At 42.8% G+C, this 15,238-nt stretch overlaps 1 protein-coding gene across 3 annotated transcripts in view; it reads right to left on the bottom strand.

Moving 5' to 3' along the window:
- Positions 1 to 15,238, bottom strand: part of LOC143212017 (Krueppel-like factor 6) — a 378,041-nt gene that overhangs the window by 30,632 nt on the left and 332,171 nt on the right. The window contains exons 2-5 of one of the 3 annotated variants that reach the window (XM_076430267.1): positions 14,334 to 14,507; positions 13,871 to 14,119; positions 11,831 to 12,045; positions 10,487 to 10,713 (exon numbers count right to left, since the gene is read on the bottom strand). In XM_076430267.1, the coding sequence (XP_076286382.1) occupies positions 10,487 to 10,713; positions 11,831 to 12,045; positions 13,871 to 14,119; positions 14,334 to 14,507 (865 nt within the window). The remainder of the gene's footprint in view (positions 1 to 10,486; positions 10,714 to 11,830; positions 12,046 to 13,870; positions 14,120 to 14,333; positions 14,508 to 15,238) is intronic. The other 2 variants (XM_076430268.1, XM_076430269.1) reach the window with 2 other exon arrangements.

The raw sequence follows: 15,238 nt of genomic DNA, 5'->3' as shown, positions 1-15,238 counted from the left end.
GTCGTGTCTAACCGGTGGAGGTTTGCTAGGGGTTTGTTCGTAACAGGCCTACGTTCTGTAGGTCTGTTACACGGGTATTAATCAGAGCTGGGAAAATAGTATTTTAAATAGTAAATAGTAAATAATCCCATTTATTTTTTACAGTGTCTCTGTACAACTTTGAAAATAAAATATTTTATTTGATGCAGTAATTTTTGAAAATAAAATATTTTATTAGTTGCAGTAATTTTTGAAAATAGTATTTTATTTTAAGGATATTGAAGATATTTGGACTTTGTCTGTATTTTCAATTTCAATTTTAAATATTATTGCTCAAAATAATGGTTCACATTCAATAGATTTCTGAGTATAAATAGTTTCCTGGTGATAAGATACACTGTATGTTTATCAATAAACCTCTGTAGTAAAACCTCAGTAATAGCAGCAATCAAACAAAAAAATAAAACGAAAATGTCTGCAAATGATATAGTTTCTTATATTAAGTACCATTTCTTCTTTAAATTATTGTTAAAATAAGAAATATTAAATAAGTAATACGGTTTCTGAAAGTATTAGGTATAACGATGCAAGAAATAAAATATTCTATTTTGTGTTTCAGATTATTAAAATAGAAATATTTTATTTTGTGGATGATATTGTCAAAATAGAAATATTTTATTTTGAGGTTCAGATTGTTCAAATAAAATACTATTTTCTTTAAGCAAAATAAAATCTAAAATATTAAATAGCAGTTCAAATATTTTTTTCGCCAAATAATGCCCACCTCTGGTATTAATCGTTACTCAGATCAATATTCGGATTCGTTTGCTACACGTGTATTTACATACGCGTGAAACAGGGAACTCTAGTTTATATGTGTGAATAGTTTATGAAGCCACAATATACGACTCGGTTCATATAAAATGATTACCAGCCGGCCGACCCAGTTTCCGTGAAACGCGTACAGGTACGTAATCGGTCGCACGAGGTGTTCGCTTCGAACAAGAGCCGCGTTCTGTCCGCGTCGATCGCTTTGAACGGCTGCCTCTCACTCCGGGGCCCTTTTCATCGCGCTGGAAGAAAAGCCGGAGCGCGTCCTCGATCGCGCTAAGCTTTTCCACGAAGTTGCAATTAAAAGCTTGGCAATCAACGCTCTCTCGGTGACCGGGACGCGACGGATTATTGCTTTCAACCGGATGAAAGCGAGCACTCCCGGCACGAGAGCGATCTCTCGCGATCATTCGATTTCATGCGACGCGATGCAAGATGCAACGGGAGAACGAGAGCATCAAGGTGGAAACTCTTCGAGGATATTTTTGTCCGACCGATTGTCGAACTTTATTAAAAGCAGGGAACGATGCAACGAAGCACGATCAAGAGAGGAGGATTCTAACATTCCTGGATCTTTGATCTTAATACTCAACTAGCTATTAAAAGTGAGGCGTCAGTCAAAATTGTCGTATCATTATTTGAAACAGTTTTTAAATTATTCAATTCTTCTATGAACTTAGACTATGAAAGCATACAGATTTGCAATCCAAACTTTGGGGGGTGTTGCCAAGCAACGGTTTTCGGGAACGATTTTTTTCTCGGACAGTTCGAGTGGATCGTTTGTGGACAAATCCACGGGATAACGTGGCTGTCACACCTTAATTCCCCAAATATATTGACATTCCATCAACCGGGTAGACTAAGGGACGGACGATTACGAAAAGTTTCCGGGCGAAACGATTGGACTCTGTCGAAGGATCAAAGTCCTGTCCACAGCTCGGTCCGCGAGAACAATGGGGTTTGGAATGGAATTCCGGAACAGAGAGTCCCTGTAATTGGAAATCTCTCTCTTTTTCTTCAAGCCCCGTCGTGTCCCATTGGCAGTCGTCCCGGCTCCTTCCGTTCCTTTCCTTCCTTCCTTCTTTTCCTTTCCTTTCAGAACTCGCCCTATACACGGGTATAGTTGCCACGAAGAGAGACAGAGAGGAAGAGAGGGAAAGACTGTTGGACCAGCGGATCGATAGTTCCTTGATTCCCACGAGGAAATCGTATAGAAAGCCTTTTCGCCGAGGTAAAAACGGGAGAAATCACTGAAACGCGATATTGACGGCCAAAGTGGATAAACAAGGAATAAATCCTGTTGTCCCCGAGAAATGCTTAACACTTCCAGCGCTTGGAGAAATGGGAAATTCTACGATCGCCTTCACAAACTTCCAAAATCGATTTATCTTCCCTAGAAAAATCGATGAGATTCTATAAAAATGACTGAAATGATCTAGGGTCTTACAGACGAGGAATCCTCGGGGAATAAAATTCAATAGGGCAGCTTCAAGTTCGAGTTCGAGCGAAGAAAATCGACCCGACGCGACGCGTCCTCGAAACAGCAAATCGGATCGGCCAGGGCCGGTTCGGAAACTCGCGGTCCTACTCGTCAGGAACGCTATTTAGAGTTAACATCTTATCGGCTCGTTAGAAGTGGATTAGCGGGGTCAGACGGCGGGTTTGACTGTTAAATCGTCTAATCGGATCACATCGATTCGCCGTTAAGACGCCGCGTACCGTTCGCTGGCTCTCGAGACTCTGCTCTGCTCTGCTCTACTCTGCTCAAGAGGGGGAGCTAGGACGATGAAGGATCTCTCTCCGAGAGGGAGAGCTGGGTCAGGGAGGAACGACCTCCACGGTTCGTTCGTCGGGTATCTGCATGCCGAAAGATCCTCGAAAGGAAACTTCGTCGATGGAATTCGTAACGAGCCGACGACTAGAGTCGTGTTGACTCGGCCACACGATCGCCGGGGCTCGACTCGCAGATTCGACGATTCGCCTCGTTTCGTGTCCCAGGGCCCGCGAACAGCCGCCTCTCTTCCACGAGGAAACCCGGCAGTAATTAGATTCGTCGACCGAGATCAAAGTACACCGGCATTTCCATCTCTGTAAGAAACTTCCATCGGAGTTTTCTCCGTGCCCACCCTGAACGACGACGACGACGACGACGTTCCCGACAACTTTTTCGTCCGTCGTGTCTCGGAGGCCTTCTCCCTCCCATCCTCCGGCAACCATCTTCGAGCAGCTGCAACGTCGAATCTGGTCGAGGGTGATCGGTAAATATGCTCTGGTGCTCGGAACTTTGGGTACACGCGTTAACGAGACACGGATCTCGAAATTTACCCGCGATCTTCGCGACGTGATCGTGGAACACGATTTCTTTTATTTTCGATCAATCACCGACACGGGTTTACTTCCGGAATACTTGCACAGCAACGAGCTAACAGCTCTTCGAAAGAAATCGAAAAACAGTACATCCTCGACGAAAAATCCACTTTTCAATTGTGATCATCCGAAGATGGAATCAACCTTGTTCTATATCCGAAGACTGCCCCTACAACGTCTCCGAACGTCCTACAAAATATTTCTAGACGGCGAAGAGCGGACAGCTCTGCGAAAGAAATCTAAAAACAGTATCTGGCTTGGGTAAAATCCATTTTCGACGGGGCAATCTTGAAAATCCGATGATCGGACAATATCGAACCGGTTACCGGGAACGAGATTGGAGAAAGGCGGAAGCTCTCTGGACGGCGGCTTGTCACACGAGGCCGCGGACGAGCGATTAACCCCGGCGGGGGTGGAAATCCCGGGGATCCGTCACACGGCGGAACCAATTACGAGAAAAGTAATAGGTTTGCGGGGGCGGAGAGAAGCGAGCACGTGTGACGAGGGGAGAGGGGCTACGTTTTCCAGCCGAAATAAAGGTTTTCAGTGCCCGAAATACGTGACGCGGACACGTCGTCGTCGTCGTCTGGCGTCGGAGCCTTTTCCGGGCGCGGCACGGGATATCCTTGTGTCAGGACGAATTCATAACAGAGTCATAATTGCGGGACGGGCCTCGCAGTATGCATAATCCCGTAGTTAGCAGTTCTGCTTAACGATCCGCGAGAAGCAATCCCGACGTACCTGCCACGCTGCACGATGAAGGCGTCCCAGCCAACCTCTCTCTTATTGCCTACCATCCCCCTTTTCCCACCCCCGACTCTACATTCAACCCCGTCGTGTGCTCCTTTCTTTATCGCTCCTGCTCTCCTCGTACACGGTTTCCACATACTCTGTCGTTGGATGGTTCTCAAATTTTGGGGGCCCTAATTTGTGGAGGAGGTAATGAAAAGATTAATTCTACTACAGCGTTATTCTACACCCCTGGACCGGTAGAGATCTTTTAAAACAAGTTGTCCCCAAAATTTACCTCAACATTGATTCCCAAGTTCAAATTTGGTTTTTGGCTCATCGTATAGTACTCATCGCAAGGAACAAAAGTCTCGAAGGTTGTGGCGACTGCGGCGACACTCACCAATGTGAAGTTGATGTTATATTTAAAATGTTTTGAACGTTATTATTTTGCCTTTAACAAAATAGGAAATGTTTGATCAATAGTCTTCTATCGAAGAAGTAGGATCAAAGAATTGAGTTTAAAGAAATTATTTCTGTTAACATTTTGTTTACAATTTTATAATAGTTATAAGAGATTTACCAAAAGGTACCATATGTGTCTCATGTCAACTGTTCTCTTAAGATTGAGACCTATAGTTCCTTTAAGACTTTTGTTTGTCGCGATGCATAGACTACAATAAAAAACAATTTTAACCTTGGGATTCAATGTTAATCACGCTATCGTGGTCGCGAAATATAATTTTGAACCATCCTGTACATCTTTGTCCGAGCTGAGACTTCGTTCGGAAATGCTTAATTCTTCTAATGCAAAACATACATAGATCTCGGGGTGGAAAACGTCTGAAGAGTTCTGGGGAAGATGAGATGACGCCGTTCAGTCGAAGCTCCTCAAAAAATGGACCAGAAAATTGCACTTTTATCAGCGAGATGGCGTCTCCGCGGCGTCTTCTAAATTCGCTCGAGATACGCTCAGCTTCATTAAATCGAGACCCGGTGCGTGTCGTTCACGCATTCTTCACGTAAGCACACACGTGCCGCCATACGGTACATCGACACGTCCCCGTAATATCGTACGTACAGATGATTAAGCGTGTATACGTGTCCACATATATTTGCTCACGTGAATAGCTACACGTGCGCGGGTCTTCATATGTGTTTATTTACCTATCCGCGTGTGCTCATCTGCATCCATAGAGCAACGGCGCGATGTGTGCGTCCCGGTGTGCCTATAGGAAAGCGCACAGATGTGTAATTTCAGTCTCAGGTATTATGGAGGCCGATGTAACGGGGATATCACCGAGGAATGAGGAGCCAGAGAGCAGAGCTGAATTGTTTGCGAAGAAAAGAAGACGAGGAGGATCCGCGTTTTTTGTTATGAAATATATCTGGCGCATCAGCACCGTGCAACGCATTTTATTCTCGTCGATTTCTGCATCGCAGAATCCTTACACGATTTTACTCGTCGATTTCTGCATCGCGGAATCCTTACACGATTTCACTGCGATTTCTCCATCGCAGAAGTTTTTTTAATACTTTCCAAAGATTTTAAACGAATACGTTGTATACTTTGTTGTATTAATTGCGGATGAATCTTATTTCAAACTCATTCTCGTTTCATTTTAGGCTTCCCTTGACAAGAAAGGAATTTACAAAGACAATTACTTCATTTTTCTCCATTCTGCTCATTAACGTTAAGCGGCAAATTAAGTTGGGAAAAGAAAGGATAATGGAAAAATTAAAAATTATTTTTCGGGACTAATTGAGTACGAATGGAGAGAAACAATATGATCACAATATAAATATAAAATATGAGAACAATATGAGTTAAGATATTTGTGAACGTATTAAAAACTGTATTTTGTGCCAGTGTTTTTCAAGAGATTACCATCCACTTATGCGAAACCGAATGCAGAGATAATTGTGGGAATTAAAAGGGATATCTGAACGATATTTATCGCTCAAGCAATGCAATAAAGTTGCATAGTGTGAGCGCGCTTTTCCAACGATTTATGTGTCACGTTGTACGAGGATTACGTGTGCAGAATCTGGCGAAAACTCTCTCCGAAGAATAGGTGGAACTGTTTAAAATTTTACCGAATATTAAAGTCGGAGGTGTTGAGAGGCGATATATACTGTCGTCCATAAAATTTGCAATACCGCGAAACTGAGTAATAATTAAATGTGAGGCGGGAGTACTTAGTTGTCAGGTGCAAAGTCGCTGATGAATATTTCGTTCGCGGGTGGGTGTACTCGTTTCTTTCAGCGGATCTCGAAAATATTTAATCTGGTCAGAAACAATGCTCTTGCGAGTTCAAAAGATGTGACGAAACTAGAACATTGTTGCAGGCCTTCGAAAAATTTGAGAAAATTGTGGCTCATTGGTAAACTGCGGATTTAATGCATTTATAAAAAAAAATGAGTACGTGTAATTTCAAACATTGAAACCATTGGAAGAATAAAAAAAGAAAACAATATTCAATTTCACTTCAGTTTGCAATTCAGGTGGAAAATTTTTGATTTTGCATAGAGATCCGCAGTCTGCTCATTAGTTACAGATCGAACAGATAGATTCAAGGCTACTCCGTTTACTATCGTCGCATAATTCTCCGTAGGCCGCAATGCACTGAATCAAGAGGAAAATTACTGTACTTTGCGGTGAAGATCGACACATTGTTCGAACTTCGCACGTTTAATTGCCTCTCCCTGGCTGGCAGCCTGTAATTCTTTCGCGTATCTCGTTAGGGGGATTCCTTAGCTTCAGGTGTACACAGATTATAGATTAGAATTTCACGAAGTGTGTACGCTCTCTCGCTCCCTTGATCTCTCTTTCTCTGGTGCTGTTCAGTAGGCTACCTTGCCGGAAGAAGTAAATTAGATCGGCCGCGAGATTTCTTCGCAGAAGCTACGAGGAAATTGGAGTTCAATTGGGTACTGAAGTCGAGTAGCGTTGAGTACGGTCTGTATTCAAGTTATCGGCCATTACTTGGGTACATAAAACCGTTAGGCAACGTAGACTCCGTCTGAGGATGCTCTAGTAATCACTATTCCGTCGATCGCTTCTTTCCTTTTTTCTGCTGGTTATCGAACAGGCTGCGGAAAAATTTACTGTTACGGACGGCGAGGAACGAAATCAACTAGCGAACCTGCAGATTGAAACATCCGAGATATTTCCGTTCAAGTTCGGAAGCAGCTCCAATGATTCTAGACAGTTCGATTGATTGGTCTGGAAAATAATTGTTCCAGCGAAAAATCTTCTTCGTAATAACTTCGTTTTTCGTGTAGAGATGCTTCCATTTGTTATTACTAGACTCCGCATTTGATACATTTATAACAAAAATGAGCACGTGCCATTTAAAACAGTAAAAATATTAAAAGACTATAAAAGTATTAATATATTATTTTCACCACATTAAAGTTATTAATGTAGAATATAAAATATTCAGCTCCTGCGTCTTGCAAATTCATGCACAAACTTTTTCTTCTGCATAAACATCCGTAGTCTAGTTATTACTTCGGAGAAGGTGGTTGTGTGGAGGAGACGCACGAATCGGTAATCGAAAGAAATCGAACCGGTGGAAATTGCATGCAAAGAAAATCGCGAAAATGGCGTGCCCTCTGTCGTCACTTCCGCAAGCTGGGTCACTTTGAGCGAAGAACTGACCGAGCACGTTATTACCGCTCCTCCTTCATCGTCCTACAGCTTTTCGCGGTCGGTCGCCGCCGAGAACCGTAATTAACGAGGGACTCTATCCCTCTCTATCCTCCTCCTTCGTCCTCCTTCACCCATCCTCGCTCTTTGTCCAAGGATTTCGTCGCGTCACGCTTCGAACCCTTTCACCGAAGTCTCTCGGCCTCTCGCTGCGTTGTATACTCTGCTTCGTTGATCCTCCTGCGCGTGGGGAATATATGGGGCTTCACTCTCTCTCTCTCTCTCTCTCTCTCTCTCTCTCTCTCTCTCTCTCTCTCTCTCTCTCTCTCTCTCTCTCTCTCTCTTTCTCTTTGCACGCTTGGGGAATAATGTTAGTCGCGTTGTCGGCTGTGTATTAAGAGAAGGTGAAACACAGGACCTAGCCTCTGTTTATTCCGGGAAACTAGACTATGAGAGCTTTTTTTAAATGACAATAATATAGCACGTTTACTAGAAAGAAAATACTACCGACGTTAGCTTGAATATTTCAGCCCGAAGAAAATATCGGAAGCTTACCGTCAAAGAGGAGAGATTAGGGTACTTCTGAAACCGCTTCCCGGTGGCTGGGGGTTAAGGAAAAAGCCGGTTTTAAGCCGAAACAGCGACAAAGGCCGATTAGGAGCGTCGATCGATGGAAGAAAACAGGCAGGCCCGAGTATTTCGCCGGCATTAAACATGCATCTTCCGGTATCGCGCACGTGGGCTCTCCGCATTCATCCCGTTGTGCGCGCGGCTCCCCGTACAAGCCGAACAGGCTCCCTTAATTCAGCCCCGTAATTAATTATGCATTGTTGTTTGCTGCGATAACCGGCGTAGACGGGGGAAACGCGTCGGGGAATTTGTCCCGGTGCACCTCCGCGGGATATATCCAGCTTGGGTAACCGGCGCGACAGACGCCACAGGATAATCGCGTGACTAACGGTTAACTAAATCGCGAAGAACGCCCCCGCGGAATTATCTGACGAGGACACGTCGTCGCGACTCCAGACGAGCCATTTATGAACGCCGATGTCGCAGTCTGAAGTGTCGAAAAATTGGCGAGCGTCGATTCTTTGCTATAATTTAAACTTTCTTCTGTGTTCTGGTTTTGATGATATTGACTTAGTCCTAGATTTGAAGTCGTGGCGTCCGCCATTTTGATTAGCCCTACCATCGCGCGTCTAAGACGTTAATTTATAGCATTTGAAGCAGAGCTGGCGGAAATAGTATTTTAAATAGTAACTGATAAATAATCCTATTTATTTTAAAGTATGCGTACAACTTTGAAAATAAAATATTTTATTTGATGTAGTAACTTTCGAAAATAAAATAATTTATTTGAGAGGGGCAGTAATTTTTGAAAATAGTATTTTATTGGAAGAATATATTGCAAATATTTGTATTTTGTCTTTATTTTTCATTTTAATTATAAAAATTATTGTTGAAAATAATGGTTTGGATTCAGTACATTTATGAGTGTAAATCGTTTCTTAACGATAAGATAGACTGTATGTTTATGCGGTTTCTCAGAATATTATAACAATGCAGAAAGAGTAACATATTTTATTTTGTGTTTCAGAGTGTTGAAATAGAATTATTTTATTTTCTGGATGAAATTGTTGAAATAAAAATATATTATTTTGAAGTTCAGATTGTTAAAATAGAAATATTTTATTTTCGAAATTGAATATCTTATTTAAAATACTATTTTCTTGAAGCAAAATAATATCTAAAATATTAAATAGTATTTGAAATATTTGTTTCGCCAAATCACGCCCACCTCTGATTCGAAGTAATCGAGAGTTTTTATAGAATTTGGAGTGACAGTTGTTTGGAATGATTTGAATTTTGTGACTTATACATATAACATTACATTTGATTGTAAATTCATCAAATTAATTGGACTTCAGATCTCGTAGTGTGGAAAATGAGAAGTTCAAATATTGAATGAAATATGAATGTATGAACTGCTCCACAGACAGCTAACTTCCACCTCAAAAATATGAAATGTGACAGCCAGCAAATACTAATCGGAGCAATATCGCGCGAGACTTCATCCAGATATACGTACAATGTTCATTATCATCTCCCCACGATCCTTCGTTATATGTATATATATTTTTTATACATTATTTGCAGCGTAACCAGAGCTTCGCCGATCCCATTGTAAAAATAATTATTTCCAGCAGGAAGATTCTCTTTTCATTCGAATCATTGTGCAGTTCATGCATGAAGTGGTAACTCATTAGTAGATTGCGGACGTTTATGCAATTTAAAGCGCGTGTGAATGGAGCAACCACGATGAGGTCGCGGGGTACTTCGGTATTCACGGCTATTCGTACAATTTTTTTCTTTTATCCTTAACCTTTCGCAACGGGATTAAATTGCTCTTTATAGAAATTACTCCGCGCGAGTGTGACCGCGTTAGCAATTTGCTGTATTAACTTCTGTACTGTTATTCCAAGAACAATGTGCGTACACAGCATAATTTTCCAATTCTTCGTGCGTGTATATGTATTATTACGAAAAAGATTTTCTGAAATTACGCGTATGAATTTCTGTATGAATTTACCAGCGTGTCCGGTATAGTCAAGTTCAAATTCAATTCGATTAAAACACGCGATCATGATTAAACTTAATTACAATTTTAATCGATGTAACAATGCAGCGGTAGCAATTTATTCGATATTAAAGTACGTAATTATAGTGCGTAATTTATTCGATATTTTATCACCTGGCTTAGCCCATTCTGGTGATCGAGCGAACGCGTTGAAATTAATTGATAAAAAGATATTGTGAAGTAATTTATAAATACGTACTTCAGATTTTTGTTTTGCGAAGGGGGCCGCGATTTGATTCGGGTAATGTTAATTTTATTTAGATCAGAAGAAAAATTGTGTATTCGCTCACCCGTGTGCGTCCTCTGGTGAGCCTTCAGGTGCGAGCTCTTGGTGTAAACCTTCTTGCATCCCGGAAATTGGCATTTGTGTATCCTGCGCTTCGTGTCAGACGGACTGTGCTCTTGGCTCCTCGCGTGCTGCCTATTGGCCACGGTGCTCGCAGCTGCAGTAGCTCCTGCATGTGCGTTTTGCGTGCTCGCTACCGCGGGGAACCCATTCGCTGTGACGGAGATCAGTCTGCAAAAAGATCCAAGACCAACGCGTATCATTTCTGTCCTTTCGTCTCGGTGTTTCGCAATTAACTGCTTGGAGGAATCGCGGTAGCACGTCTAATTTCTTCGCAGTTCAACCTCCCAGCACCGTGTAATACAATGGCTAGACACGAACTAATTCACGAATATTTTATTTGTACCTGGACTGCGAAAGTTTATGCAATTTGCTATTTTTCGAGACGATTTTTAAGAGAAAGGAGAACCAAATAAAATATTATTTTGAGTGGTAGCTGCCTTTATAAATCTGAAATATATCAAAATTCTGTCGAAGGATATACAGTAAGGAGCATAACTGATTCCACACACTTTAAATCAGAATAACTTTTATATGCATGGACCAAACGACTTCAATTTCTCCGTGAGGCTAGAAGAATTAGTTTACTAAATGACGTCTAATAAATAAGTTGAAAAAATGCATTTGGACGGAATTGTGAAAAACAATACAAAAAAATTGATTTTTACAACTTTTTTAGTTGGCCCAATAACGAAAATTTAAAAAATGTGTTTTGTCAACTGATATGAATTATATACGCTCTGAAAATTTCATTGAAATTGGTTTACGAATTATAAACGATCAAAAATGGTAAAACTTGCCACTTTATGGTACACTACAAATTACCATTTTTGATCGTTTATAATTCGCAAACCAATTAACTAATTTCAATAAAATTTTCAGAGCGTATATAATTCATACGAGTTGACCAGACACATCTTTCGAATTTTCGTTATTGGCCCAGCTAAAATAGTTGTAAAAACCAATTTCTACTATTGTTTTTCACGATTCCGTCCAAATGTATTTTTCCAACATATTGTTTACAAATCGTTTACTAAACTAATTCTTCTAGCTTTACAGAGAAATTGAAGTCGTTTGGTCCATTCATAAAAAAGTTGTTCTGATTTAAAGTGTGTGAAATCAGTTATGCTTCTTACTGTATTCTGGCATTTTTGAAAATTTTCAGAAGCCATAAATGCATAAAGGTTGGTTCACTGTTCATACGAATTTCATTGAACGCTTAGTAGAACCGGAAGAAAGGCGGATCGGCTGGCAAAGGAGCCGAGTAACAGGAAAAAGGGCTACTGACCTTGCGACACACTGCGCGTTGTTGGTGGTGACCCTGACGATGGCGCTCCTGCCGCCGGTCCCGTGAAGGTTGAGGTTCTGCACATCGAGCGTCGGACTCCCGCTCGACGAGTTACTGGAGTTGGAATGACCTTGACCTGAACCTGGGCTCGACGGTGGCGTCAGGATCGCTTCTTCGCTTTCGCATCCGCTGTCGTCCACCTCCTCCTCGGTCTCCTATAGAATCAGTGAACGTAATTTATTACGCAACGGGATTACGGATGTAACAACGACGCGAGAGGGAGGAGAAGCCTCTTCGATTAAAGTGCAAGCAACTGGTTAAAAGCCGGTATATATCGGACATCGATATATGCAACGCGCCGATGTAACGCGACAACGTAATGCAACCGGCGCGGCGACCCAGCTCGGCGTGTGCAGCACACGAGAGCCTGCAGCCTCGATGTGCGAATCGATCAATGGCAAATGACCTCGTAAACGGATTACACGGGCCTGCAACGTGCGTGTGCAGAAACGCGTTAAATTACATCGCGGGACGCACACGTAACCCGACGAAAATTGGGAAGAATCGTTATTTGTGTAACCGGCCGTTCGTCCGGTAATTGAAATTTGACGGGCTTTGTCACCCCACCCCCCACCCCCTACACCGACCGATCTCGCGATTCGCAAACGGAACCGGAGGACCGGAAGCCACGTTACGACTCCAACACACAGATCCGTAGAAATAGAGCCATTCTTTACAGCACACTCGTTATCTACACGCGAACGATACTCTCCGATCGACATTAGCTAACTTCAATGTACTCGCTCGTTGACGAGTCACGTTTCCTGCCGTTGTACTAACTGAGAATCACGATTATGTGTCACAAAATCTAGAGTGGGACTAGTTCTTTTTTGAACTTTGAGAACATGAGAACCAATTTAGGAAATGTACGTGTTGAAATTTTTTTAGAGCTTGTTGTGGTATTACTACATGAACGTATTTCAAATTGACAACGTGCTACACGGTGGCTTTAATAGTGACGGTTTTCCAATTTCGACTAGCTTGCACAAGTTCGTGGAAGTTTAATTTCCGCGAACAAATCGAAATAAATATAAACGTTGGACTCTAGTGTCAGCGAATGGGGAATCAATTGGAGCAATATAAAATTTCAATCCCTCTGTGTGTTTCATCAGGATTTTGAATATTTTGTTACGCTACAAATGAATGAAAAATCTATTCTACAAGAGAGAGGTGTTTCGTAACTGGCGGTACAAGCGATAAGGGCGTGATACTACATGAAAAAATAAGTCGAAAAAAAGGAATAACATTTTTTCGTTTGGCAACTCGTTTTCGAGAAAATCGAGTTTGAAAATGCAGCGAATATACGTGCTATTGTACAGGAATCATCTGACGCGTCTGACCATGATTAACTAATTCTACTTTCTGCATAAACTAAAGCATGTACCCGGCGAAAATTCAAAGTCGATTTCCTCGAAAACATCTCACACGAAAAAATTTTATTCAATATTTTCGACTTATTTTTTCATGTAGTATCACTCACTTTTCGCTTGTACCGCCCGTTACTCTGTCGTTCGACCTGTGCACGAAGGTTTTCAGTAATTTTCTAGTGCCACATAAAAATTTGTTTCTTAATTCTCGGAGTATTTTCACTATTGTAATTTGAATCTGTTCTACTCATCACCAACCCAAAAGCCTCCACTAATCTCTCTCCAATCCCAACACCATTCCAAAATCCAAACCAAAACATCGTTCATTCTGCAGGGGGACGATCTGTTCCCACAACCGTGATTTCCATAATCGCAAGTAAGCATTCGCATGCAGAGCAATGGGATGCATGCAGTATATCGAAAAGAACCGAAGAGGCGCTCGGACGGGGCCGGTGGTCGGAACAAAAATAAACGTACCGAAAGGAACAAGTAAATAAAGAAAGAAAGAAAGAAAGACCAAGACGTGGAAAGAAAGAAACGAGACAAACTGAAGCGAGGGGGAAAGGGAACGTTCACGCGATAAGTGTCAGATGTAAATCCGGCTTGAACACACCTCTTGCTCCTCATCCTCTTCGAGATCCTCGCTGGGCTCTTTCTTGAGGATGAACGCTGTGTAGGAGAAGGAGGGCGAGCTGTCCCAGGACAGCGCCGAGCACGCCGAGCTCGACGAGGACATCGACAACGAGTCGAGGTGTCGGTCCAGGAGATCCCCATCGCGGCCGTTGTGGTTCAGATCGCCGGGACTGAATTTGATGTCGTCGAAACAGAGCGTTTCCGTGTCCTCCGACGACGTTGTCACCTTCTCAGGTGGCAAAGAACAAGAAGAAAACCGCTTTTGACACTCCCGCCGCTTCTCGTCAAACCACAAATACGCTCTCTCTGCTCTTCTACGGACGCTATGAGAGCGAGGGAGACTACGGGGGTGGGGGGTTTCGTATTGAGGGGTGGGGATCGACGGAAAGGTTCCCTGAAGTGTCCCGGTGGGAGCACCCGAGCGAATACGCGTCGTTACTCACCTCCATTTTGATTGGCGAATCGAATTGTGCGTTGGCGGTGCCCGTGGACGCTGTCCACGAGATTGGCGGCGCCCTGAAGAGGTTCCACGGCGCCGTGTCCAATTCTGTGGACAACTTTTTGTACGACTGCAGCTTTGGCTCGTCCTTCAGGTATCTCTCCATTTCGTAGCATGTCTGGAACAGAGTGGGACACCCTTTGTTAGCGAGTTTTGTTCGAGAACGCTTCCGACGCGAGAAAAGAAATTCTTTTTTCCAGGTGCGAGGTTCAGAGTTTTGTATATCCTATCGTATACGTCAGAGTATTAAGTGGGCGGCAATTGCGAATGCAATCGGAAGTCAACTCGCGATTCGTTTAATTGTTTGAAAACTACAGAGACAAGAGGAGAGACGATACGGCGCGGACCCTTCAACAGCTTTCCCATTTAAACAAGCCTGACCGTTACAAGATCATTACCGCTACAAAAGACTCCATCTTGTCAAAGTAAATCGCGCGAAAGGAGGAGAAGGAGAAGAAGGAAGGAGGAGGAGGAGAGATCTTTGAGCCGATGCAACGGGGAATAAAATACTCCCGCGTCGCGTCGCGTCTTTGTTACCGCTATCGGGCAGCCTTAAAGTGGCCTTATAGAAAAGAGAAATTATTGCACGCGGCGGCGACGGTGGCGGAGATAAGTGGTTTCATCCGTGAAACCGCCGGACAAAACCGTCGCCAGCGTTGGTAACCGTTAGCGGCGATAATAAATTGGCAGAGAATGCCCGGAGCAAGGAGTGGGTAGTATCTCTCGTGGATGCAGCGTGTTCTAAAACTGCAATTCTCACTGGGAAAAACTGTTTCGCGACCACTGCCGCGTGGAACATTCGCAATACATTTGATCGTTCATAATTATGCTGTTTTAGACGCATTCGGC

This window comes from Lasioglossum baleicum, chromosome 9, assembly GCF_051020765.1.
Source record: "Lasioglossum baleicum chromosome 9, iyLasBale1, whole genome shotgun sequence".
NCBI classification, from domain to species: Eukaryota; Metazoa; Arthropoda; class Insecta; order Hymenoptera; family Halictidae; genus Lasioglossum; species Lasioglossum baleicum.
This window is presented reverse-complemented; position numbering and strand designations above follow the sequence as displayed.